Here is a 26,941-nt window from a genome sequence, read left to right as displayed (position 1 = left end):
GACTCCAGTGACACTGCTGGATAGTTCCATGGGCCCACGTGGCTTCCACATGGCCTCTTTGCTGCCACAGAGGCAGCCCTGGCATCTCCGTCAGATGCCACAATCAGCAGCCTGCGCTTGCGGGATGAGGCCCCAGACCTGGCTTGAAGGGCAGTGCAGAAGGTTGAGGAGTGCAGGGCAGGACTGGCAGACCCTGCAGAGATGGCCGGGGCAACCACCAGGGCCTCTGACCCAGGGGGCACCAGCAGCGAGCAAGTTGGGGGGGCCCAACACCAGTGATGGGGCCAGGGAGAGGATCTGACCCCAGGGAGAGGACCCCTCAGTGGGGTCAGGCTCCGTGGGGGAGGGAAGGGAGATGGCAGAGGGAGGGGAAGGAGCCAGTGCCATGGGGAGGGGCCCAAAGGGAGCTGAGCTTCCTCCAGTTGCCCTGTGCGGGGCCATTTCCCCCCCCCCAGGAGAAATGGGCAAGGAGGGTGCTGGCCAGAGGGGTCACCTGGGCCAAGGGCACCCCAGGGATCAAAGCAGCTTTGGGGTCAGCACTCACCACCGCCTGCAACAGGATGAGCTGTTCCCAGTCCCAGTGGAGACGGCTTCTGCCAGCACCAGCAAGCCCTGTTGGGGACAGGTCTAGCCAAGGGTGGTGCTGAGGTCAGCTGGAGGGCGGAGCGGGTTCCCTGCCCAGGGCTATGGCTGGGGCAGGTGAGCTGGGACTTGCCCGCCAAAAGGGGGAGTTTTCTGCTAACAGAGCCTCGTGTAGACTGGGCCTGGGAATTTTGCCACTGAACAAGGGCAGGAGCAGGCTCTGCGTCTGCATGCCTCTGTGTGCACATGTGCACGCCTGTTTGTGTGTGTACGTGTGTATGTTTGTGCGTGTGTGTCAGCCCCACAGGGTCCCTGCAAGGAGCAGGCCACACTCCTTCAGCAGGGCCTGGACAAGCAGCTCAGACACGAAACTGCTGGCTCCTCCCACGACAGCCGGGTCTCCAGCCTGGTTTCCATGACAGAAGAGCCATCTGGGCCCTTTTGCCATTCCTTCCCTTCCCCTCCCTGTCCCCCTCCCCCCCGCTATGTGGGAATTTCTGCCCTGCACTAGTGTGTGTGTGGGGGGGAATCATCTCTGATTGGCTGCCTTCCCCATCTCTCCGGTCTCCTGGGGAAGAGCAGCCAATCAGCACTGCTGCCAGTCAGCAGGCAGCACTCCCCCTCCCCTGGCCACGCAGGAGCCGGAGGAGTTTTGGGGAGAGAGTGGGGACAGAAAGAGCCGGGCAGCTCTGCTCCCCCCACCCCTCCTCTGAGCAATGGGTCACTCTGCTCCCCTCAACCCGCAGCGTCAGGCTGGGGAGGGGTGGGGTTAAAGAATCCCTGGAGCTGCAGGAGGAGCAGGGGTGGGGGGCACTGAAGGAACAAGTCGAAGTGTAAGGGAGAAACTGGAAACTCGGCACCATCAGGGTCAGAATCCCACCACTCGGTGCATGGGCGGGAGCCAGCCCAGTTCAACCATCAAAGCAGAGACACAGACTCAGACACTTCTTTTTTGAAGCAAATGTCTCATGGTTTGGGGCCAAGCTCGAGCGGTTTGGGGCTGACTCACGATTCCTGACCATGCCAGAGACGGGTGCGCCTCAGGGGCCTGCCTGTGCGGCTGATGAACCAGCAGAGACCCTGGGCCACACTCCTTCTGCTCATCTCCCTGCATCCTCCTCTTCTAGGGAGGTTGGGTCAATCCCAGGAGCAACCTTGTCCAGATGGGGAAACTGAGGCACAGAACAGCACGGGGACTTGCCCACAGTCACACAGTTAGTGGAAGAAACAGCACAGAACTCAGGAGTCTTGGCTCCCAGTCCCCTGTGCTCACCATAAGGGGATGCTACCCCACCAGAGCTGAGAACAGGAGTCCTGGCTCCCAGTCACCTGCTCTAATTATTAGGGATGTATCTACCCAAGAGCCCTACCTCTGCTGAACCTATCCCAAGTGACCCTGCTCAATGCAAGCTGCCCTGTGACAGTTTCTGGGCCGGTTTCTGGGCGGTTTCTGGGCCGCCCCCGCCCCCAGAGCTGCACCAGTGCCAGATGCAGCGATTTATGGGTTGTGACACACTGTGTCCAAGTTCACACGGCATTCAGAGCAAATTCGCCTGCCCCTTGGCCCATCTCCAAGATTCCCAGGGCACTAGTCCAGAATCCCGCACTGCTTCTGGGAATGACCTTCCTGGAGCCTAGGCTGTTAACAGTGGCAACTGTTTGCACAGCCCAGATACAGCCAGGGCCGGCAGCTTCCCTTCACACATGGGGCACTTGCCTTTGCAAAGAAAACTGAGACCCTCTGATAGCGAGTCCCAGCCATAAGGGCGATCCAGACCAGAAAATGCACCACTGGGTTTATACTGCCCACCACTGTTACCAGCTTTGCCCGTTACTTTGGGATACGGTCATTTATTAGGGTGACTCTTCCGGGGCAGGGGGGGGTCTGTAATTCTATCCGCGTACTGCTTGTATCACTTGTGTTCTCATAGGGAGCTCTACTTCTCCCTGCTGCAAGTTCCCTCCCCGTGGAGCCTGCGGGACCTCGGTTTCCCAGGGCTGGGTGCTTCCCACCCCAGAATCAGCCGAATACACACATTAACAGAGCGCGTCTGAGAGGACCGGGTCAATCAGCACTCCCAAGCTGACCCCTTATATGTCCCTGGATCCAGCAGGCTGAGTCGAACAGCACCTCCAATCTGCCACCCTCATATGCCATGGGCACTGCACCAGTCGCCTTCCTCTGTAGCATGGGGCACGGGTCACTTGCTGGAGGATTCTCTGCTCCTTGAGGTCTTCAAACTACAATTTGAGGACTTCAATAGCACTGATATAGGTGTGAGGTCTTTTTTAGGAGTGGTGGGTGAAATTCTGTGGCCTGCATTGTGCAGGAGGTCAGACTAGATGATCATAATGGTCCCTTCTGACCTAAATATCTATGAATCTATGAATAAAGCCCGCCGGAGCAGGCTGGGTCGAGCAGCATTTCCAAGCTGCCACCCTCATATGCCCCAGGTTCAGCTTGTCCCTATCCCCACTTTCACGTTCCAATTGTTCTGGGCATAACCCCCTTGCTAAGCAAACCCCACAGGATTTTTGGCCGATGCAGGGATCTTTAGCTCAGGTACGAGGAGCGTTGCTGCAGAGCGAATGGGGAAGCCAAAAAACACCCACGAGGGGGAGAGAGAGAGAGAAGCAATCAGCTTAACCATGAAAGTTATTTATTGCCAGGTAATAACCATCCAAGGGGAGCCAAACAAACGAAACAGTTATAATATTAAATCTAACTTACAGTTGATTATACAAGTCAGGTTTAGAAAACTATAACTGATCACACACATCAGGGTCAGAAGGCTACACCTAAGAGAGAGCGAGAGAGAGAGAGCTGGGTTCTCACCACTCCGTGAAGCTTGAATCAATCGGGGGTCCCAGGTGGTGGGGGTAGCTGAGGGTCCAGAGTGCTGGAGACAGGCAGAGCCCCCAGCACGATCAGTCAGGAGCAGGGGCAGCATGTTTGTAGAAATTTTGGTGGTGCCCAGAACACCCAGAGCCCGCCCCCCGAAACTCTGCCTTCCACCTGCCTAAGGCTCTGGGAGGGAGTTTAGGTTGGGGGAGGAGGTCTGGAGTGCAGGCTCTGGGATGGAGTTTGGGTGCTGGGTGCAGGCTCTAGGCTGGGGGTGCAGGAGAGGATATGGGGTACAGGCTCTGGGACAGAGTTTGGGTGCAGGATCTGGGCTGGGGGTGGGGGTGCAGGCTCTGGGAGGGAGTATGGGGGAGGAGGGGAAGTGTGGGAAAGGGGTGGGGGTGCAGACTCTGGGAGGGGGTGGGAGGAATGCAGCGCTTACCTAGGGCTCCTAGGCAGGGCGGGCCAGGGGGCCTCCGTGCGCTGCTACCCCCAGGCACTGCCCCTGCATTTCCTATTGGCCACAGGGGCGCTTGAGCTGAGACATAGACCCACCCTGCCCAGGGGCCGCAGGGATGGGCCGGCAGCCACGTGGAGCGAGCAGGCAGGAAGCCGCCCAGGCACCACGGGCCCATATAACTCGCCACCCATGGTCAGGAGAAGATGAAGTCCCAGTGGAACTGACACAGATTTTGGACGCAGGTGTCAGAACGCTTACCTGAGCGTGGGTCGCGGGTTTTTATACGGAAACAACAATGGTTCAAGGGAGACCACTCGATTTGTTTATGGGTAAACTGATGGCTCAAGGGAGGATACCAAAGTTGTTTTGTTCAGGCTAGACAATAGGAACTGCTCCTTACTGGCTATGGGCGGTGTTTCTTCGCGGGACCTCACAATACAATTATGTAGCTTCAGTATTTTGGATACCAATAAAGGATTTATTACTAGAATTGGTCTGATAACTGCTGAGCTGGGTGTGTGCGGGCGTGGGTTCGTTAACACCTGGAGCAGAGATCCCCCAGAGTTCAGTGCGGTTCTTGCCTTGGAATCTCTGTATGCTAATGCGGATGCCTCCCTGTCCCATCCTTGATGCAAATGAGGTTAGGGGAGTAGCCTTAATCCTGTCACCCTTTTCCAGAGGGGTTTAGGGGTGTCTCCCACGGCCTTTTCATTGCTCTTTGTAAGTCTTTCTTCTGATCGGTTTTGGTTCAGGCAGAGGCTGGGGTGGGGAAGGGCTTTCGTGAGTCAGACAGGCTGGGTACTGCGCCCTGGTTCCCCAAAGCACAGAGCTGACAGGTAACACCACAGCGGACACATAACGAGGGAATTCGGGAGTAAACGGACCATTTAAAAAAAATTTTATAAATAGAGACATTCCTGATAAAGACCCAGGTCACCAGCCAGCCAGTCCCGAGCGAGGCCCTGGTTGCTGACTCTCAGTCCTCCAGGCCGCGGAAAGAGTTCTGCATTTCCTCGTTCAGCTGGGCGTAATCAGCCTTAATCTTTGCTTCACCGTCTTTTACCGGATCCTTGGAAAGGAGAGAGGTGGAGAGAAGAGCATAGTTTGTTAGAAAACCCCTTCGACTCAGGCCAGGCCGGAAAGGCCAGAGAAGGAGCAAAGGGGACTTGGGGCCCAGCTGCTGGGTCTCCATTTACTGTTAGGTTTCAGAGTAACAGCCATGTTAGTCTGTATTCGCAAAAAGAAAAGGAGGACTTGTGGCACCCTAGAGACTAACCAATTTATTTGAGCATAAGCTTTCGTGAGCTACAGCTCACTTTACTGTTAGTATTATAGATGATGTGTATTACCGAAGAGAGCAGGACCTCGTTGTGTTAGGTGCGGTACAAATTTAGGGCCAACTTTTGCCAAACTGTCCTCTGATTTAGGGAGCCCGACGTGAGACTCTCAGGACAGAAATGGCTCTGCCGGGTGCTGGCTCTGGGCAGGAGTCTAGTGGGAGTGAAGCATCTGCTCCCCATGCCACCCGCCAACACAGAGCGGCTGGTCAATGCCCCCGTGGCACCAAGGCTTTGAGTGTCACGGTGAGAGCTGCTGCTGACAGGCCAGCCCTGCTTGTGGCGCCCTAAGGAATCCAGCCCTGAGCAATCAGGGACCTGTCCCCACATGATGGAAGTGGGATTGGCCCCTCTGGGAGCCCAGCCCCATCAGGAAGCATCTTGAGTCGGGCTCCCGAAAAACCCAGGCAGACGAATCAGCAGCTATGTCTTGGGGGAGGGATAGCTCAGTGGTTTAAGCATTGGCCTGCTAAACCCAGGGTTGTGAGTTCAATCCTTGAGGGGGCCATTTAGGGATCTGGGGCAAAAATTGGGGATCGGCCCTGCATTGAGCAGGGGGTTGGACTAGATGACCTCCTGAGGTCCCTTCCAACCCTGATGTTCTATGATTATATGATGCAGCTGAGTTGCCTGGGGGGGGGGGGGGCACACAGTGACACTAAGGCTGGTGCCAATGAGCCCAACCCCTGGAGCCAGCAAGGGGCGCCCACCCAGGAGAGGGCCTAGTGCAAACCCAGCAGGGTCCCCAGAGTTTGGCCGAGTGACGATCCCCCCTGTTCCAGCCATGCTCCCCAGCCAGTGCAGCTCTAGGGGAGCGATCCAGCAAGGCTCAGGACCAAGGGCCTGGCCCCATGGAGTCAGGGACCAAACTCCCATGGGGAGCAGGCTCAGACCCTGAGCATTGCAGCAGCAGATGTGCTTAGCGTGACTGCGACCGAAGGCCCCATGCCTGTCCAGGATATCACCGCTGCAACCACCACCAGGGAATTGGGTGCTGGATGTGACAGTGAGCCTGTCCGGCCAGGACAATGGGCCTTGGTCTTCAACAGAAGCAGGATCAAGCCCTGAAATTGCCGCACAAAGCAACCTAAGCCTTGTAGAGGGAGGACAGTGAGTTCCTCCACAGTGCAAGGACAGCCCCCAGCCCTTGGTCTGAGGCCTAGTGAGTGGAGCATTGCCTGGGCTTCAGGGCACCTGGCTTCTATTTCCAGCTCTGCCACGGGCCTGCTGGGTGACCTTGGCCAAGTCTCTTCCCCTCCCTGCACCTCAGTTTCCCCCTCTGTACAATGGGGATAATAATACGTCTCCTTTGCAAAGCGCTTTGAGATGAACTAGATGGTTGGTATCATTGCAGGGCCCTGCAGACTGCAGGGCTGGACGAAGGCACAGGTGTGACCGACCCCTTGCTACATGTTGGTGACGGGCTCTCAGCCCTCATGGATGACCTGAGTGTAACCACAGCAGCGACATCTGCCTGAGTCTGCAGAGAGCCTGAGACAACCATCCGCTGTGCCCCACAGTGCTCCAGCAGAGGGATCGGGGAAAAGGGGGACTCCCAGACACTCTTTCATCATGGTTCTGCTGGGGAGGTGCTGACAGGCCCCCTCCCTGCACTCTGCTCAGGTGGGTGCAGGGTGGGGTCCTCCCTTCTCTGGGACAGACCCAGCCTTGGCTTCCCAAACAGGTGAAGGGAGGAAACCCCGAGTCCAGCATGTGGCTCTTGTACATGTGCTGCCCCTCCCCAAACTTCTTAAAGCAGGGCCAGGCCGTGGCTGGGTGGGGGCCATAGCAAAGGGGCGGGGCCAAAGGGAACCCCCCCACATGGGGGCGTGACCAAGGCCTTGGATGGCATCTCTGTCCTGGGAGGTGACGGTCTGGTCACGCAGCAGTGGACTCAGTGACCCCAGCATGTCAGCAGGGAAGCGAGTCTCCTGGTAGCGAGTGATCTGGAGTCGCAGCCAGACCTCACAGCGCTCAGACAGCAAGGGGACAGCTAAGTACAGAAACTGCAGGTGGAAGGAGGTGGGGTGCATGCAAGGGGAGCGGGGGGTGGAAGGGTTGGTAGGTGGAGAGCTGGATGGACGGATGGGTGGGTAGATGGTTGAATGGATGGGTGGAAGAATGGATGGACAGGTCAGTGGCTGGATAGGATGGTGGATAGCTGGATGGATTGATGGAGTGTAGGTGGATGGACGGATTGATGGAGGATGGATGAATGGAGGGTGGGTGGATGGTTGGATGGATGGGTGGAAGAATGGATGGACAGGTCAGTGGCTGGATAGGATGGTGGATAGCTGGATGGATTGATGGAGTGTGGGTGGATGGATGGATTGATGAAGGATGGATGAATGGAGGGTGGGTGGATGGAAGGATGAGCTAGTCGGTGAATGGATGAATCGATGAAGTGTGGGTGGATGGGTGGATGGGAGGATGGATGGATGGAGCGTGGCGGGATGGATCTGAAAGCCATGCAGCACCAGCCGCTCTGGAGCAGTTTAATTAGCTAACACACTGTTAACCGCTTCAGTCCCAGAGCCAACTGCCCATGCAATACCATGCCCGCGCAGAGCTAGGGCTGCCCAGCGCCTCACCTTGAACTTCATGGAGCTCAGCTTGTACATGATGTCCCCGAGGCTCTCGCGGATTATGGCCCAGGTGATCTTGTTCTCAGACTGGGCCGTGGACTCCACCGTGTGCCGGGCCATGTCATAGAAGGCAATCATGTTCTGCAGCATCCCCACCGTCTTGTAGAAGGGGCAGAACCTGCCACGGCAGAGACAGGAAAGGCCTTGGGGTGTCACGGAGCCTCTGGAGCAGCCCCCATGGACACAGCACCAGAGCTGCTCCCTGACGTCAGCCTTGTCCCAGAGCACGGCCGGCCTGGAGCTGCGAGCAGCTCGTGCGGTGGGCAGAGGTCAATCAACAACAGAGAGTGCTCAGGGTGGGAAAGGAACTAGAGAAGGAGGCTCCCATCTGCAGTGATGGACCCCATGGGGATCTTGGGGGGCACCTCTGCCAGCCTGGGCTCCAGGGCTACCACAGCTGGGCCATACTCAACCCCCAGTTCCTCCCCCAGGTCAGAGCTCTCCCCGGTCAACATGAGCCCATCACGGCCTCTTTCATCACCCCAGTGGGTCCCTTGGCCCCAGTCCCTGCTTCACCCCAAACACACATTTCCACCCCATCTGCACCAGCGGAAGTGAGAGGAAAGTTTCTCCCCCTCTGCTAAATCCAGGGTGTGGCATGTCAACACCCGGCAGTCATTTAGGACAGGAAGTGAAGAATGACTTCTTCAGTTGGAACCGCTGGGCCACCTGAGGTAGGGCGAAGGGAGTGAGCTCTAGAGATAACCCAGTGGGCCAGTGCCCAGGTGCTACTGCGACAGATGGAGGGAGGGTATGGGAGGAGAGCAAGAGATGGGGGGATACAAGGACGGAGAGCAATGGAGGTGTATGGGGATGGACGGAGCGCGATGGGGATGGACGGGACGGACAAAGCGCGATGGGATTGGATGGGAAGGGACGGAGCGCAATGGGGTGGATGGGAATGGACAGAGCACGATGCGGGTGGACGGGAACAGACGGAGCACAAAGGGGGTGGACAGGGATGGACGGAACATGATGGGGACGGACGGAGCGCGATGGGGGTGGACGGGGATGGATGGAGCGCGATGGGGGTGGACGGGGACGGATGGAGCGCAAAAGGGGTGGATGGGGACGGACGGAGTGTGAAGAGGGTAGATGGGGGATGGACAGAGCGCAAAGGGGTGGACGGGGATGGACAGAGCGCGAAGGGGGTGGACGGGGACAGGCGGAGCAGGATGCGGGTGGACGGGGAGGGACGGAGCGTGAAGGGGGTGGATGGGGGATGGACAGAGAGCGATGGGATTGGACGGGGGACGGACGGAGAGCGATGGGATTGGATGGGGATGGACAGAGCACGATGGGGATGGATGGGGACGGGCATATCACGATGCAGGTGGACAGGGACGGACGGAGCATGAAGGGGGTGGACGGGGGATGGACAGAGAGCAATGGGGGTGGACGGGGAGGGACAAAGCGCGATGCTGGCGGATGGGGAGGGACAGAGTGTGTTGGGGGTGGATGGGGATGGACAGAGCGCGATGGAGGTGGATGGGGAGGGACGGAGCATGTTGGGGGTGGACTGGACGGACGGAGCGCGAAGGGGATGGACAGGGGATGGACAGAGAGCGATGGGGGTGGATGGGGCCAGGCGGAGCACGATGGGGGTAAACGGGGAGGGATGTAGAGTGGCCAGGGGCTGTGGCTGTGGGGCTGGCCGGCGGCCGAGGTGGCTGGTACCTGTCGTAGGAGGAGTAGCCGTTCTGCTGCAGGAAGTCATCCTTAATCAGCTTGGCCACCTCCAGCGTGATCTTGTCAGCCTCAGCCAGGGAGGCCTGTGGGGAGAGCACGGGGACATGAGGGGCACAGCTTGGCCCTCCCACCATTTCCCTCCCCCATCCCTTCCCCTCTCCTCCCGCCTTTGCTTCCCTTCCCCTAGCCCGTGCCCCCTCACCTTGCCCACCAGCTGCACGATCTCGGCCAGGTCCTCCTCCTCCTGCAGGATCTCCTTGGCCTTGGTGCGCAGGGCGGTGAACTCGGGGTGGTGGAGCTCGTAGTGCTCGTCCAGCGCCCGCATGTACTTGCTGTAGCTGATGAGCCAGTTCACCGAGGGGAAGTGCTTCCGCTGGGCCAGCTTCTTGTCCAGCCCCCAGAAGACCTGGGTGGGGCAGGAGAAATGCCGCAGGGGGTGAGAAGGGGACAGGACCGGGGGGGCGGGATTCCCAAGGGGGTCGAAGGCCCCAGGGAGACTCACCTGGACAATCCCCAGGGTCGCAGAGGTCACAGGGTCGGAAAAGTCACCTCCCGGCGGGGACACCCTGGGATGACATAGAGAGGGGCTTAGTCTGAGCAACTGGCCGGTATGGACTCTAATCCACAGCCGGATCATGCTGGCGTTAAGAGTGGGGCTAATGTACCACAGCAATGAGTGGGGGACAGACACGGGGATGGATGGATGGGTGGACGGATGCTCGGGTGGGGGGATGCAGGGATAGATGGACAGATAGACATATGGAGGGATGGGTGGATAGATGCAGGGGTGGGTGGATGGAGGGATCGGTGGATAGGTGGATGGACAGATGCAGGGATAGGCAGACAGATGGATGTAGGCATGGATGGAGAGATGCAGAGTGGATGGATGGATGTGGGTGTTGGGGCTCAGGGGACTTGGGGGTGTTGGGCAGCATTGGGGTGTTGCGGGGTTGTTGGGGGTTATGGGTATGTCATGGGTCATAGGCTGGCATGCGGGTGTCGAAGGTTGTGGGGGTGTTGGGATGTTGGGGATGTCAGGGGGTTGTGGGGGTGTCAGGAGTGGTGGGGGTTGTCAACTGGAGTGGGGGTGTTGGGGGTTGTGGGGGTGTCAGGGTGTCAGGGGGTTGTGGGAGTGTCAGGAGTGATGGGGGATGTCGGCTGGTGTGGTGGTGTCGGGAGTCCTGGGAAGAGTCGGCTGGTGTGAGGGTGTTGGGGTTTGTGGGTGGTGTCAGGATCTTGGGGGTATCGGGGGGTTGTGGGGGTGTCGGGAGTCCTGGGGGGGTGTCGGCTGGTGTGGGGCTGTTGGGGGTTGTGGGCGGTGTCAGGATCTTGGGGGTATCGGGGGGTTGTGGGGGTGTCGGGAGTCCTGGGGGGGTGTCGGCTGGTGTGGGGGTGTCAGGGGTTGTGGGGGTGTCAGGATGTTTGTGGTGTCAGGAGTTCTGGGGGGTGTCAGGGGCCTTTCCCCGTATCAGCTCCGACTCCCCCACCTCGTTGGCATCAAGGCTGGATGCTCGGGGAAGGCAGGAAGAACTCACGCGCCAACGATGCTCACGCTCCCCTCCCGCTCCGGGCTGCCCAGGCACTTGACCCGTCCTGCACGCTCGTAGAAGGACGCCAGGCGGGCGCCGAGGTAGGCCGGGTACCCGCTGTCTGGAAAGCAAAGCCACCGTGTGCCTGGGGGTGCTCGGAGCAGGGCGGGTCCCAGCGGCACCAGCAGGGGGAGCCCTCTGGTCTTGCCTGAGTCAGGGGGCAGGAGATGGGGGATCCCAAGCCAATGGGCAGACGGCATGGGGGGCTGCACAGCACCCTGGCCAGCGATGTGCCTGGGGTCCCTCTCACGAGGGGAAGGGGGGCTCCATCTCGGCACAGCCTCGCCCCTCGCAGTGCACTCGGCCCCCCACAGCCCAGGGCTATAAACTCACTGGTCCCCACACCAGAGCTGGGAGCCTCTTTGCCCACCACAGCCTGAGCACACTGGGATCAGGGGGCACCCCGGGGAGAGGATGACACCGATCGGGGGCTGCCTGGGGATGCCCCTAAGGATGGCACCAATCGGGGCAGCAGGGGGTGGGTATGTGTGACCATTGAAAAGGGTCAGAGCCAACCACAGGCAGTGAAGGGGGGAAGCCACATCAGAACACCCATCAAGGCAGCACCCTTGGGGGCAGGGTGGCACCAGCTATGGTCAGTGAAGGGGGCAGAGGAGACAGTGTCACAAGCCCTGGCAATGGAGCGGGAACATGCCCGGCCCCATGCCCCAGTGACCAGCCCCATGCCCCAGTGCTGGGAACCAGCTGCCCCAGGGAACATGGCTGGATTCGGGGGGACACAGACTCGCCAGGCCCCGTTCTGCTTTCCAAGAGGGGTTCAGAGTTGGGGTTAATCCTGCCCTGCCCCCCTGCGGGCCCCCAGCCGCCCTCGGTGCAAGGCCTCAGCTGCACAGCGGGCAGAGCATCACCTGCAGGCATCTCTGCCAGCCGTCCGGAGATCTCACGCAGCGCCTCAGCCCAGCGGGAGGTGGAGTCGGCCATCATGCTGACGTGGTAGCCCATGTCGCGGAAATACTCCGAGAGTGTGATCCCTGCGGGGATGCGAGCATCGGAAATATGAATCCCACAGATCCCTTCCAGCTCCCCGCAGCTCTGCCGGTGACCCAACCCGCAGCCCCCTGCTATGCCAGTTCTGGGCTTCCCCTTCCACAGCTCTGCCAGTGCCCCCTCAATCCCGACCTGCAGCCCTCTGCTAGCCCAGCCATGGGCAAACTGTGAGTCAGACTGAATTTTGTGATGCTTGTCCCATAGGGGTGATTGGCTGGAGACTGGGAGGCTGAGCCCTTCCCACTCTGTCCACTCATCATGGAGTCCCTCCTGCGAGCACCATGCTGGGGGATGCATGGCAGAAAGCAGGAGCAGAGCAATGCCCGCCAGCCCCAAGGGCAGGGCAGGTGCTCACCTGTGTAGATGGAGGCCTCCCGGGCAGCCACGGGCATGTTGGACGTGTTGGCCACCAGCGCAGTGCGCTTCATGATGGTCTCTGTCTTCCCATCCACCTCCATGGTGAGCTGGGGACAGAACGCAGCAGGGTCAGTCCCAGGGAGGGGCTCTTGGCACAGATGCAACCCGGGCCCAGGAGACTTGGAGAAGCCCTGGGAGATGTTCCCATCCAGGGATGAGTGGGATAGGCAGAAACGGACGCTTGGCTCAGCCCGGCCCTGACTCCCCCAGCCAGGGGGCTCCCAGCTGGGATAGGCCCAGTACACCCCTACCGAACCGACCAGGGGGCTCCCAGCAAGGGCCGGCCCAGTAAACCCCTACTGAACTGGCCAGGGGGCTCCCAGCTGAGACAGGTCCAGTACACCCGTACCGAACCGGCCAGGGGGCTCCCATCCGGGACTGGCCCAGTACACCCCTACTGAACTGGCCAGGGGGCTCCCAGCTGAGACAGGTCCAGTACACCCTACTGAACAAGCCAGGGGGCTCCCAGCAACGACTGGCCCAGTACACCTGTACTGAACCAGCCAGGGGCTCCCAGCAAGGACCAGCCCAGTACACCTGTATTGAACCAGCCAGGGGGCTCCCAGCTGGGATAGGCCCAGTACACCCATACTGAACCAGCCAGGGGGCTCCCAGCTAAGACAGGTCCAGTACACTCCTACCAAATTGGCCAGGAGCTCCCATCTGGGACTGGCCCGGTACACCCCTACTGAATCGTCCAGGGGCTCCCAGCTGGGACTGGCCCAGGATGGCTCTTGTAGGAATGTAGGCCTGCCTGATGTACATAATTAAACATGGGGAGACCTCATCTCTTGGAAGACAGGAGCAGGGAGGGAAATTGCTCAGCAAATTGGAAACAGAATGTTTGTGCTAACTAGGATACAGTGCGTGGGTGCGGGAATGGAGAGAAAGAATGTCTGAGCCAGCCAAGATAAGAGGAAGAACACCCAGAGACTCATTTACTGGCAACAAGATAACAATAGACAAGATACGTGGGGGATGTAGAGGTGAGGTGACGAGCAGGTCGAGCGTAGACGGAGCCTGGTGCACAGGGAATGGCTCTTACATGGTGACCAAGCCAGGCCCCAAACGTCCAGTAAAGGCACCGGACGGGAGAGGTCTAGTGTGTGACTCTGGCTGTGTGGGGCGCCCTGTGCCCACTCCCGGCGCTTTGCCTGAGTGACAAGATGAGTCAGACTGAGCTCTGGGGACCCAAGTGGAAGAGGTCTCTGGGGACCTCACAGCTGAGATCAGCCCAGATCCAGGAGAGTCATGACTTCGCCCCGAGGGAGCCGCAGGTGCTGGTGACAGGAGGGAAACGGCTCCTGAGCCCCAAGCTTCATTGGAGAAGCCCAGGCAACCCATGATCCCCCCCAAACCCACAGCACCCCCCGGCTCATGAGCTGCCCCCTGCATAAGAAGAGGCCTCCCCTATGGCCCAGAGCTCCCACCCCACTCCCACATCGTCCATGGCTCACAACCCCATCAGTGAAATATCTCCCATGTTCCTTTGCTCTCGCTCCCCCAACTGGGTTCAACCCCATGGCTCCCGCCACCCCAGCTGGGTTCACCCCCCACGGCCTCCCCAGCTCACCTCAGGGAAGTCCCGCAGCACCTCCGACATCTCGTTGCCGCGCTCACCACAGCCCACGTAGATGATGACGTCGCTGTTGGAGTACTTGGACAGCGACTGCGAGATGACAGTTTTGCCGCAGCCAAAGGCCCCCGGGATGGCCGTGGTCCCGCCCTGAACGCACCTGGGGGGCAAAGGGGCCCTGAGTCAGCAGCACAGGAGGTGCCTTGGGGCACAGCCCCCGCCCCGCCCGGGGAGCTCAGGGCTTCAGCAGCTTGCCCGCAGGCAGGGCACGGTCCCGGCCCGCAGCTCCCTGTGGTCACTCAGGGCAGCCCCACGCTGGCTCGGGGGGAGGTGACCAAGGTGCCCACTGGTGGCCAGTGATTATAACAGCCTCCTCTTTACCCCCCATGGCTGGTCTTGTAGCTCAAACGGCCCAGAGCTGCGCCCTGGGTGCCCGCAGGTCCAGGCTCAATCCCTGCTGACAGCCACTGTGGGTTCAGGCTGTTACGCTGATTCTGGGCTGGGGGACGTGAGAAGAGGCTGCAAATACCCTAAGTACCAAAGTGGGTGGGGGGCTATAGATGCCAAGGCAGCCCTCTTAGCAACCTAGCTTCTAGTTGCATCTCGATTGCTACCCTAGCCGGGACTCCTCTGATGCTGGCCGGGGGCACATCAGGCTCACAGCTGTCTGCTTGGCCCCATGAGCTCTCCAGCTGCAGCAGGGTCACTGGCCCCGGGGGCAAAGGGCGTGTGAAACGCTGTGTGAAGGCCAAGAGCGGGGCAGGAGGAGTCAGGCCTGTGGGGCGGGGCATGGGGCTAGAAGCGGGAGCAACGAGGGGGGAGTGAAGGAAGGGAAAGGTTTGCCATGCTGGCAAGAAGATTAATTGGCATCGCCCCAAAATACTGAAGAGTGGGTGGCAAGTGATCGGTATTCTCCCAGACTCCCTGTGGCATGGGGAGGAGGGAGCTGCCGGCCCTGGGGCGGGGGTGTCAAGGCATCAGAGAAAACCAAAGCTGGGTAAAGACATCCCGCGCTTTTATCAGTTATTGAGATTCCAACTCTCCGGCTGACCGAGGCAGGGCCAGGAGCTCCCCCCACAGCCAGCGCTCCTGCCCCACTCCCTAGAAAGGCTGGGCCAGGAGCTGGGAGCTCCCCACATAACCAGCACTCCTGCCCCACTCCCCACAGCGCCCCCTGCTGCTGGACACTGGCAGACACCCACTTCCCATTGTTCTCCCTTGTCTTTGCCTTCGGTGCCAGGGGAGGTGGTGGAAGAGCCCCAACCCCACCATCTGCCTGAGGTCTCCCCCCCACTCCCACCCCCACCTCAGGGCTGAGAGTGGGGCCGGGGGGCGTCACTCACGGGAAGAGGGCATCCAGGACCCTCTGGCCGGTCAGTAGCGGGTAGTTGGCGGGGAGCTTCTCCGTCACAGGCCGGATCTGCCGCACAGGCCACACCTGTAGCATGGTGAGCCGCTCTGCCACGCCCTCGAAGTCCAGCTCCAGCACCACGTCCTGGGGGCAGGCAGACACTGCTAAGCGGGGCCCAGAGCCAGCCACCACAGGGGGGTGGGAGACCCCAGGGCTGATTCTCAGCTACCCCATCCCTGCACTGGGGGGAGGGGGCTAAGGGGTTTTAATCATCTTTGTGCTCCCCATATTCTGAGCCCTGCCCAGCCGCTGGTGTCTCACTGTGCCTGCTCTATGCCTCAGTTTCTCTATCTGTAAGTGGGGGAAAATACTGCCCATGAGCTGCCAGTGGGATTGTGTGGGCAAGGCGGGCACAGGCCATGAGCTGCCTGCAGAAGGTTCCCTTTGAGAGAGGGACCTTAGACCGTCGGGTGAGAGAATCAAGGGCTACAACTGATTGGAAGAGCCAATTGCTGGGAGAGGAATGCAAATGGCTCATTAAATATAGGGCTCATTAATAAGCAAACGGGAAGTGACCATCTGATGACGTCGTTTGAGACACAGGAAGGAACTCTGGACTAACGAAAAAAATCTAAAAATAAAACCAAAATACAACTGGCTGGAGATGAGCCCGAGCCAGACTCCTGGGTCCTCCAAACCCCCTCAAAACTTGACCCAGAGCCAAACTTCACAGCTCAGGACAACTGGATCAGAACTCACATCCCCCTTGAGCTCTGGGGCAGCTCAGGTCCAGAAGCCCCATTTGTATGGTGCTGGCCAGTCAGGCTGCCCTTTGGACCAGTGCTAAAGCCACAGTTCTGGCCTCAGCAGCACCCAGCGCAATGGGAGAGCGCTCACGGCCCCGGTGCCCGGCAGCTGCTGTATAAATAATGGGGAATACTCATTGCTCTTGACCAGTCGCTGTCCACACCGGCCCCTGCCCACCCCCAATGGCACTACCGAGATGTCATAGAGCCCCGGCGGGGCGACGTAGGTCACGGTGCCCCGGCTCCGGGGTGGTACCATGATCTTGTGCTTGATGAGAGAGTTCTCGGCCACCAGGGCATAGATGTCCCCGCCGGTCACATGACTCCCAACCTGGAAAGGGGGAAGAGAAGTGTCAGATACAGGACAGTGCCTACTGGTGAAGCTGCAGGGCCAAGACAGCCCAGTCACCATAGAATCATAGGACTGGAGGGGACCTCGAGAGGTTATCTAGTCCAGTCCCCTGCACTCATGGCAGGACTAAGTATTATCTAGACCATCCCTGACAAGGGTTTGTCCAACCTGCTCTTAAAAATCTCCAATGATGGAGATTCCACAACCTCCCTAGGCAATTTATTCCAGGGCCTAACCACCCTGACAGGAAGTTTTTCCAAATGTCCAACCTAAACCGCCCTTGCTGCAATTTAAGCCCGTTGCTTCTTGTCTTATCCTCAGAGGTTAAGGAGAACAATGTTTCTCCCTCCTCCTTGTAACAACCCTTTATGCATTTGAAAACTCTTCTCATGTCGCCTCTCAATCTTCTCTTCTCCAGACTAAACGTACCCAGTTTTCTCAATCATCCCTCACGGGTCATGTTTTGTGGACCTTTCATCATTTTTGTTGCTCTTCTCTGGACTTTCTCTAATTTGTCCGCATCTTTCCTGAAACATGAAGCCCAGAACTGGACACAATACTCCAGTTGAGGCCTAATCAGCGCGGAGTAGAGTGGAAGAATTGCTCCTCATGTCTGGCTTACAACACTCCTGCTAATGCAGCCCAGAATGATGTCTGCTTTTTTTTTTTTTTTTGCAAGTGTTAACTCATTTAGCTTGTGATCCACTATGACCCCCAGATCCCTTTCCGCAGTACTCCTTCCTAGGCAGTCGTTTCCCTTTCTGTATGTGTGCAACTGATTGTTCCTTCCTAAATGGAGTACTTTGCATTTGTCTTTATTGAATTTCATCCTATTTACTTCAGACCATTTCTCCAGTTTGTTCAGATCATTTGAATTTTAATCCTATCCTCCAAAGCACTTGCAACCCCTGCCAGCTTGGTATTGTCCGCAGACTTTATAAGTGTACTCTCTATGCCATTATCTAAACCATTGATGAAGATACTGAACAGAACCGGACCCAGAACTGATCCCTGAGGGACCCCACTCGTTATGCCCTTCCAGCTTGACTGTGAACCACTGATAACTACTTTCTGGGAACGGTTTTCCAATCAGTTATGCATCTACCTTATAGTAGCTCCATCTAGGTTGTATTTCCCTCGTTTGTGTATGAGACGTTCATGCAAGACAGTATCAAAAGCCTTACTAAAGTCAAGATATAGCACATCTACCGCCTCCCCCGTCTCCACAAGGCTTGTTACCCTGTCAAAGAAAGCTATCAGGTTGGTTTGACGTGATTTGTACTTGCACACGTATGGCCTGCAGGGGGTGCTGCTTGGCACAGACCCTCACAAGATTCCCCAAGAGCTGCCTGCCTCCTAAGGGGAGCATCCTCAACCACAAGCAGTTCTGCTGCCAAGGCCGGACTCCCTGTGTCTCTCCTTGCCACTCTTCGCTCCTTTCCATCCCCCGGTCCTGGCTTATCCTCAGGGATTCGTCTGCCCCTGCAGCCCCTTCCCCACAGGTGGTCTCTGGTTGGGGTGTCACGGTGACGAACCCCAGTCGTGATGAGCTGGGGGGTGGGAAGGAGCAGCAGGAGCAGACAAATAATTCCAGGAACAAAAGTGCTGGTTTCCTTGTGTCCCAGAGGCAAAGGAGTTTAGGAAACGCCGGAGCCAAATTTCAAGTTTTTCAAAGTTTTCACTAGTAGGTGCTGGCCTCAGGCAGTCAGGGCTGAGCCCAACATCCCAGAGCAGCATTGGACATGCTGTGCTACTGGGAGTGAGGGGGTCACTAGGGGGCACTCTCCCCTAGCAGTCAGGGTTGGCCCCGATGCCCCAGTGCAGCACTAGGGGGCGCTGTGCTGCAGGGGGCGGGGTGAGGACTCAGTAGGGGGCGCTGTGCTGCAGGGAGAAAGGTGGGGGTGTAGTAGGGGGTGCTGTGCTGCAGGGAGCAGGGTGAGGGCTCAGTAGGGGGTGCTATGCTGCGGGGGGGTGAGGGCTCAGTAAGGGGCGCTGTGCTGCAGGGAGAAAGGTGGGGGTGTAGTAGGGGGCACTGTGCTGCGGGGGGGGTAAGGGCTCAGTAGGGGGCGCTGTGCTGAAGGGAGAAAGGTGGGGGTGTAGTAGGGGGCACTGTGCTGAAGGGAGAAAGGTGGGGGTGTAGTAGGGGGCGCTGTGCTGCGGGGGGGTGAGGGCTCAGTAGGGGGTGCTGTGCTGAAGGGAGAAAGGTGGGGGTGTAGTAGGGGGCGCTGTGCTGCAGGGGGCGGGGTGAGGGCTCAGTAGGGGGCGCTGTGCTGCAGGGGGGGTGAGGGCTCAGTAGGGGGCGCTGTGCTGCAGGGGGGGTGAGGGCTCAGTAAGGGGCGCTGTGCTGCAGGGAGAAAGGTGGGGGTGTAGTAGGGGGCACTGTGCTGCAGAGGGCAGGGTGAGGGCTCAGTAGGGGGCGCTGTGCTGCAGAGAGAAAGGTGGGGGTGTAGTAGGGGACACTGTGCTGCAGGGGGCGGGGTGAGGGCTCAGTAGGGGGTGCTGTGCTGCGGGGGGGTGAGGGCTCAGTAGGGGGCGCTGTGCTGAAGGGAGAAACGTGGGGGCTCAGTAGGGGGCACTGTGCTGCGGGGGGGTGAGGGCTCAGTAGGGGGCGCTGTGCTGCAGGGAGTGAGGGTGTCACTAAGGGTTGCTCTCCCTAGCAGGCAGGGGTGACCCTGATGGCCCCACACAGCATCAGGGGGCGCTGTGCAGCTGGAGGTGCCAGCCTGTGCCTGAGTCCCCAGGGCACGGTCCCCGGGAGCTGGTGCATGAGTCCTGTTGCCCTGCCTGTTGCCATGCCCTGCATGAGTCCTGTTGCATCTGCTGTCTCTGCACGTCTACACAAGGCCAGACCCTCCTGATCTCCTGGGTTCTCTCCTCCACCGGGGGTGCCGGCCGCAGCCCGTGCCTGGAGCTGCAGAGACCCCTGCGGGAGGCTCCGGCCAGGTGCCTGGGAACCGGCTCGGGGAGGGCGAGACTCCTGCTGGCAAAGCCTCCCCCACACCAGGCGCTGCCCCACGCCAGGCCCCTACCCGGATGCTCTGGCTCGGGGCAAAGTCCCATTTGACGTCCTGAGACAGGGCGGGGATGTTGATGCCGCGGGGGATGTAGATGCTCTGGGTCAGCTCGGTGATGTCCTTCAAGGGGCGCTGGATGCCGTCAAAGATGGAGCCCATGATGCCCGGGCCCAGCTCCACCGAGAGCGGCTTCCCCGTCCGCAGCACCGGGTCCCCCACGCAGACCCCCGCTGCCACCAGTGTTCAGGAGAGGGCTCCGGGCCCAGAGACATGCACAGGGGCAGGTGGGGTGGGTGGGAACGGGCTCAAACATATTCAGGGTCCCCCCATGATAGATAGATAGAGGGGGTGCAGATAGGTAGGCATGGCCAGGTGATGAGGGAGATCCGGGGGCATGAGGTGCAGGCCTGGCAGCGGGCACAGCCTGGGGGGGGGGGGAATTCAGGGGCCACGGCCCGGGGTGGGGTTCAGGGGGCACGGCCTGGCGGGGGGAAATTCAGGGTACATGGCCTGGGCGGGAGGGCAGGGAACGTGGCCTGGTGGGTGGGTTCAGAGGACAGGGCCTGGGGGGCTCAGGGGGCACAGCCTGGCAGGAAGGATACAGGTCTCTTCGTACACCTGGATGGTGGCCAGGTCTCCCTCGAGACGGATGATTTCGCCCACCAGCTCGGCATGCCCCACGCGCACCAGCTCATACATGGCGGCCCCGGCCATGCTGCTGGCGGTGACCACTGGGGGGAGAGACGGGAGGTTAGACCCCGGGATGGTGCCCAGGGCTGGGCTAGGGGAGGGGCGACGCCTCTGACCTGGGAGCCTGCATGGCCCCTAGCACCCAGTCTTCACAGCGGAGCTCCCCTCGCCCACCCCTCTCCCCCGCCCCCACTATCCCCTGCACCCCCCCATATCTACCCACCCTCTGTATCTCCCTACCCCACCCCTCTCCCCCACCCCCTGTAACCCCTGCACCCAACCCCTGTATCTACCCATCCTCTGTATCCCCCTCCCTCCCACCCCCTCCCCCATCCTCTGTATCCCCTCCCACACCCCCTGTATCTCCCTACCCCCACCCCTCTCCCCCACCCCCAGTATCCCCTGCACCCCCCCATATCTACCCCCCCCGTATCTCCCTACCCCACCCCTCTCCCCCACCCCCTGTAACCCCTGCACCTAACCCCTGTATCTACCCACCCTCTGTATCCCCCTCCCCCTCCCCCCTGCCCCCTCCCCTGTATCCCCTCCCACACCCCCTGTATCTCCCTACCCCCACCCCTCTCCCCCACCCCCAGTATCCCCTGCACCCCCCCGTATCTACCCACCCCTGTATCTCCCTACCCCTACCCCTCTCCCCCGCCCCCTGTAACCCCTGCACCTAACCCCTGTATCTACCCACCCTCTGTATCCCCCTCCCCCATCCTCTGTATCCCCTCCCACACCCCCTGTATCTCCCTACCCCCACCCCTCTCCCCCGCCCCCTGTAACCCCTGCACCCAACCCCCATGTAAGCAGTGTCAGGACGAGCTCCACCCTGACATCTGGTGGTGAGGTGTGGCAAGTTGTGGAAAAGAACTTCAGGGGCCGATCTCATTTGCATAGGCACACCCACCCCGCCTAGAATGAGGCCATAGCTGCCCAAATGGTCACTTTGGCTGCTGTGGGATCCCCAGTGTCTCTGTTATTGGGGCAGGAAGAATAAACTGTTATTACCCTGATTATGGGAACTGTGCTTGGAACTGTACGTGGCCTTTTGTTATGATGGAGGGACTCACCATCAACTAAGTGGCACTCGCTAGGCAAGGGTCATGGGTTCCAAAAGTCTGTGAATGGAGAGAGGGTGGGGATAGGTATTAATACTTGGTGGTGTGGGCCCCTTGGTGAGGGCCTTATGTGTTAATTGCACTTTGGCCACTTCATTAGAAGTCTAGTTGCAAGCTGCTGAGCTCACTTTGGGCTAATGGTGCACCAGCACTGAGACTCCCCTACTACAAGATGAATTCACCAATGAGCGTTGTGTTAAGTAGTGGGGGAGCCTGAAGATCTATTGTGGAGCAGTTTGTGGGATGGCTGGAGTGCCTTGTGGACAGGCTGGTAGAGCAGTTCGTAGGATGGCAGGAGCTGCTGGTGGGACGCGGAGCGAAGGAGTTTGTGGGGCGGCTGGCGGAGCGGAGCGAAGGCCTATGGAGCTGTGGGGTGCTCAGCTTCAGGTCATGTAAGGTGCCTCTTACCCCCGTCCCATCTCCACCCAGGTTGGGAGGTAAAGCTCCGCAGATAAACTTTTGAACTCTGGGGCTGCCCTGACCAGGGACAGAGACTTTTGGGTCATTGGACTTTTGGGACTTTGGGTGATTTGGGGTTGCTGGACTCAAGAACCAAAGGGAAAGGGGCATGCCCCAATTTGCTTGGGGTGGGTTTTTTTTGATCATGGGCTGTGTTCTGAATCCTGTTGGTGGTGTTTCCCCAACATAATGCCACATTGTTTCTCTCTGTTATTAAAAGGCTTTTTGCTACACTCAGACTATGTGCTTGCGAGAGGGGGAGTATTGCCTCTTGGAGGCGCCCAGCGGGGGTGGTATATATTTGTCCCAAGTCACTGGGTGGGGGCTCGAGCCGGTTTGCATTGTGTTATTGGAATGGATCCCCTAGATATTGAACCCGGCCCTAGTTGCTGCCAACTCTGATGGGCAGAAGGGTTACACCTGTATCTACCCACCCCCTGTATCCCCCTCCCCCTCTCCCCCTGTATCCCCTGCACCCACCCCCTGTATCCCCCTCCCCCTCACTTCACCCCCCCACTCTCTGTATCCCCTGCACCCACCCCCTGTATCTACCCACCCCCTGTATCTCCCTATCCCACCCCTCTCCCCTGCCCCTTATATCCCCTACTCCCACTCCTCTCCCCTGCCCCTTATATCCCCTACTCCCACTCCTCTCCCCTGCCCCACCCCTTCCCCCTCCCCCTATATCCCCTGCATCTCCCTTCCCCCTCCCCCTATATCCCCTGCATCTCCCTTCCCCCACCCCCTGTATCCCCTGCATCTCCCTTCCCCCACCCCCTGTATCCCCCACCCCCACTCCTCTCCCCTGCCCCCACCCCTCTCCCCTGCCCCTTATATCCCCTACTCCCACCCCTTCCCCCACCCCTATATCCCCTGCATCTCCCTTCCCCCACCCCCTGTATCCTCTGCACCCACCCCCTGTATCCCCCACCCCCACTCCTCTCCCTTGCCCCCTGTAGTCCCTACAGGGACAGGTATGTGTAGCTTGTGGTGTGGGCCTTGTTTAAGGAGGGTCTTAGACACCATTTGACTTTTCCTCTTTCCACTGTGTAATAACAGAGCTAATTTAGACTCCGTTGAGAGGCTGGTTAGATACTGCAGAGCTGAAATCACTGCTATCTAGGTTTTAAGTATCAGACCCACTTCGGGACAGTGTCAATTGCTGTGCACCAGCCGTGAGGCTCCCCCATAAACAGCTGACTTCACTGAGTGCTGTGTTAAATAGGGGGCCCTGAAGACATCTTGGTGAGCCGCTGGCTGGTGGAGAGGTGGGGTGAGGGGCCAGCAGGGTGGCTGGTGGAAAGGGCCAGCGCAGAGCCCCACAGAGGCCTCTTGTTTTGTGGCCAGACATGCTTCTTCCCCAGTGAGCCCAGGGAATGAGTTAGCAGCCAGGCCTCGTGGCTGGCATCCCAAACTGTCAGGTTGATTGTCCCCAGATTGTCCCACCTGGGCCTGCCAGGCCTGGATTGCTAGCACCGCACGGGCCGTGGCTGCACCCTGCCAACATCTACCTTGGAGCTGCATCCCCATCACCTACCTGGCCCGGAGACGCCGTGGACAAACCCCAGCACGCTCTCCTTCTCCACATCCTCTATCCTGGGCAGCTTGGAGAACTCCATGGCTCTGGTGAGGCAGGGAACCAGCTCTGGGTTTTGGTGGCGGCTGAGTTTCCAAAGAGAAACACATTTAAACTAAACCAGTCGCTAGCTCTGCTGGTGCCCTGCAGACCTAACCAGCTGCCCGCACGGGCACCAGGACCTATGTCCATATCAAGACTTATTGCCACAAAACACAGCATGGGTGGTTTAGAACTCAAGTGCTTTTGGGCAAGAGGACAGAGCAGGCCCCATAATGCAGAGAGGAAGGCTGGGCAGCCAGGGCTTGAACAGGTTTTAAATCCCTGCTCCTGAGCTGGGCAACCCAGAGGCAAACAGCCAAGGATTCTGGGTATGTAGCGCCCAAAGGGATGGGCACCCCCCTAACATCAGTACTGCCAATCCAGACCGGCTGCCCCTTTGGCTGATTCAAACCCCTTGAGAAACGCGCTGAGCCCTCAACTCCTGTCCAGGAAGAAAGAATGGTGGGGGGGTGGGGCGGCTGAAAAAGTGCTCCATTTTAGTGGGACCCACTAGAGACAGACATGTGAGTGCCCCCTGCTGGTTCGGCAGCAGATTACTGAATCCTGCTCAAGGCCAAACGGAACCATGATGATCATCCATTCCCAGGGCTCAGCTCTTCATTCTTGTTCTCCAGGGAATTCACCTCTCTGGGGAGGGAGGGGGAAATCTCACGGAGAGGGGATTCTCCAGCCCCAACTGCCAGAGCCGCCTAACAACGAGGAGACAGCACTTAGGTGACTATGCTGGCAAGTCTCTTTGCTCCAACCACTAGACCCCACTCCCCTCTTGGAGCTGGGGACAGAACCCAGGAGCCCTGACTCCCAGGATAGGAAAGGGGGGTGGCAATGGGGGCATGTCACTGAATGAAGTCAGTGTCTGGGGACTGTAAAGGAACCCAAAGGAAAGGCCGTTTCTGCCCGTGCATCCTGGGGAGCTCCCTGCTGCGGGTGCCTGAGTCACACTCCGTGACCAGGACTGGGAAATTGGGTGATGTTTACAGCTGTGCTAATGCAGACAGGGCCAGAGATGCTGGAACTAGGGGTGCTGGGGATGCTTCCGCACCCTCGGCTTGAAGTGGTTTCCATCATATACAGGGTTTACAGTTTGGTTCAATGGCTCTCAGCACCCACACTGTACACACTGCTCCAGCATGCCTGGACGAGGCTGATCAACCCTCAGGCTTCAGGGCACGATTACACCAGTCAGGTCAGGAAGGGGACACGGAGTATTGCACAACTGATGCGTGATGTGCTGTAGAACCAGGGTCACCTTCCCCTGAAGCACCAGCTGTGGCCCGCTGCCAGGGGCACCAGTCTGGGGTTGACAGGCTAGCTGCCTGGTTTTCACAAACTTTGCCTGCCTTCACACTGCCCTGCATGGACCCCCTAGGTGTGAGGAGCTCAGTCTCCATGGCCCATCCACTCCTTGGCCATCCAGGGCAGGACCAACAATGCCAAGGTGCTTCGGGACCCAAGGACACCCTGTTGCTGCACTGAGAACCCACCAGCTCGTTTCACACAAACCCCATTGCCCCCTGCACTATGCAGCAGGGGCGGGGGGGGGGGGCGGCTCAGGGCACTTTGCTGGCAGCCCAGGCAGGCAGGGCCATGCCCTGAGCGGATTGTGTTGAACCTGCACTGTGGCTGGGGCACACACACAGAGGGTGGGGAGAGCCTGGGCTAACAGAAGGGAGTGTTTTTAGCCTCAGGTGTTTCACATCAATGGGCCCCGGTTCTGCTCTCATTGTCAGCGATGCACAGGCAGCCCCAGCTGGCAGGGACCTGTCAAGGGCAGACGCAGCAAAGGGCATGTTTGGGTTTCATTCACCTGCTGCAGGGGAGGGAGGAACCAACCTCTGTGCCAGCCCCTCTGGGGAGCCCTGCCCTGCAGGGAGGGGAGCGGCAGCTGCCAAAACCCCTGTAAAGCGCAAACCTTGCTAATTAGAGAATGTGCAGAGCTAGGAGCCAGCCCAGGCAGCCGGTGAGAAGGAGGCTGACCGGCTGTGCCGGAAATCTGCTAGCCAAGCTCTGGGGTGGCTCAGTGGGCTTGCACCGCCCCTGCTTCCCAATAGTGCAGCTTCAGGTCCCATGCCCTGATGCCAGCCTGAGCCGGTAGCATTATCCAGGACCCCAGAGACAGCGAACGAGCAGTCAGAGCACCTGGGTTCTACCCCGAAGAGGAAGAGCAGAGGTCAGGCAATCGGGATGCCCGGGCTCTATTCCTGGCTGGGTAAGGGCAGGTGTTTGAGCAGACTTAGGCCAGCCACTCCCAGTCAAAGACCTATCACCTAGAGGAGAAGTGCAGGGAGGGCGGGAAATGACCGGCCCTTTCCCACAGGGCAGACAGAGGAGACTGGCCAAGTGCCATCACCGAGTGGGTGACTCCCAGGCGCGGGGGAGGAGAGCCTGAAGTGCCCCTTGAATCCACAGCCTGCGGTGGGTTCAGAGGAAAGGACCCGGCATTCCAGGGCTGCTGCAGAGCCTCCAGCTCTGGGCCCGCCCTGGGCTAAATCAGCAGCGCCCATGGACACCAGTTAGCCAGGCTGGAAAACTCCAGGGTAATAAATGAGTCTCAGTGCTAGGGAGGGGGCAAACATGGGGCTCAGAGAGATGAAAAATGGGACCACAAAACTGTGCTTCAGGGAAACAACCTCTCTGGGTGGGAGGGGGAAATCTCCCTGAGAGGGGATTTTCTGTGTCCTCCTGCCAGAGTCTGAGTAACAGCAAGGGACTGGCATGTAAGTATGTTTGTAAGTCCTCTGTGCCCTAAATCACACTCCCCTCCCAGAGCTGGGGATAGAACCCAGGAGTCCTGACTCCCAGCACCCCCGTCCCCAGCTCTAACCACTAGCCCCACTCCCCTCCCAGAGCTGGGGATAGAATCCAGGAATCTTGACGCCCATCCCTCTCTGCTCCAACTACTAGACACCACTCCCCTCCCAGAGATAGAAGCCAGGAGTCTTGATTCCGACTCCCCTGCTCTTAAAGAGCCGGATAGTGAGTGGTGTTACAGATGAGAGTTCTTCCTACCTGCTGTTCTCCAGCTCTGTCTGTCCCTCTGCCCCGTGGCTGGCAGGCTGTGAGCAGCCACCCGGACTGTGCCTTGCCTTCTCCTGGGTTTATACAGCAGGGAGGCAGAGAGGACAGGGCCAGGTCTGGCTCCCTCCTGCCTTGAAACCAGTTCCAGCCCGAGCAGGTTCTAGGGAGCTGGGGACGGGCGTGGAGGTCACTGGAAGGGGAGTCAGGAAACGGAGAACTCAGCTCCAGCAACAGTAAACAGTCCTCACAGCTCCATGTCCTGCTGCCCTCCCTGTCTGTCCCTGTCCAGCTGCTCCCTCCTGCCACCATCCCACTGAAGCTTACCCACCCACTGTCAGTCCCC

At 59.2% G+C, this 26,941-nt stretch overlaps 1 protein-coding gene across 2 annotated transcripts; it reads right to left on the bottom strand.

Moving 5' to 3' along the window:
• Positions 1 to 3,239: 3,239 nt before the first annotated feature.
• LOC311512198 (V-type proton ATPase catalytic subunit A-like) lies at positions 3,240 to 26,701 on the bottom strand. 2 transcript variants are annotated; one of them, XM_084613287.1, is made up of 15 exons: positions 26,590 to 26,701; positions 23,479 to 23,603; positions 20,271 to 20,399; positions 19,684 to 19,898; positions 16,496 to 16,633; positions 15,489 to 15,640; positions 14,143 to 14,305; positions 12,508 to 12,616; positions 12,014 to 12,136; positions 11,091 to 11,205; positions 10,058 to 10,121; positions 9,758 to 9,961; positions 9,544 to 9,638; positions 7,813 to 7,984; positions 3,240 to 4,953 (listed from the first exon to the last, which is right to left on the bottom strand). In XM_084613287.1, exons 2-15 carry the CDS (start codon positions 23,558 to 23,560, stop codon positions 4,861 to 4,863), a joined length of 1,854 nt encoding a protein of 617 aa, XP_084469413.1. In that variant the 5' UTR covers positions 23,561 to 23,603; positions 26,590 to 26,701; the 3' UTR covers positions 3,240 to 4,860. The 2 variants fall into 2 exon arrangements, with proteins under 2 accessions (XP_084469413.1, XP_084469414.1); XM_084613288.1 differs by having other exon boundaries at positions 16,559 to 16,633.
• Between the last annotated feature and the right edge of the window lie 240 nt (positions 26,702 to 26,941).

The sequence above is a fragment of the Lepidochelys olivacea genome (assembly GCF_965140295.1).
Source record: "Lepidochelys olivacea isolate rLepOli2 genome assembly, chromosome: 24".
In the NCBI taxonomy this organism is placed as follows: Eukaryota; Metazoa; Chordata; order Testudines; family Cheloniidae; genus Lepidochelys; species Lepidochelys olivacea.
The sequence above is the reverse complement of the archived record's forward strand: the minus strand, read 5'-3'. Positions and strand labels throughout refer to the sequence as shown.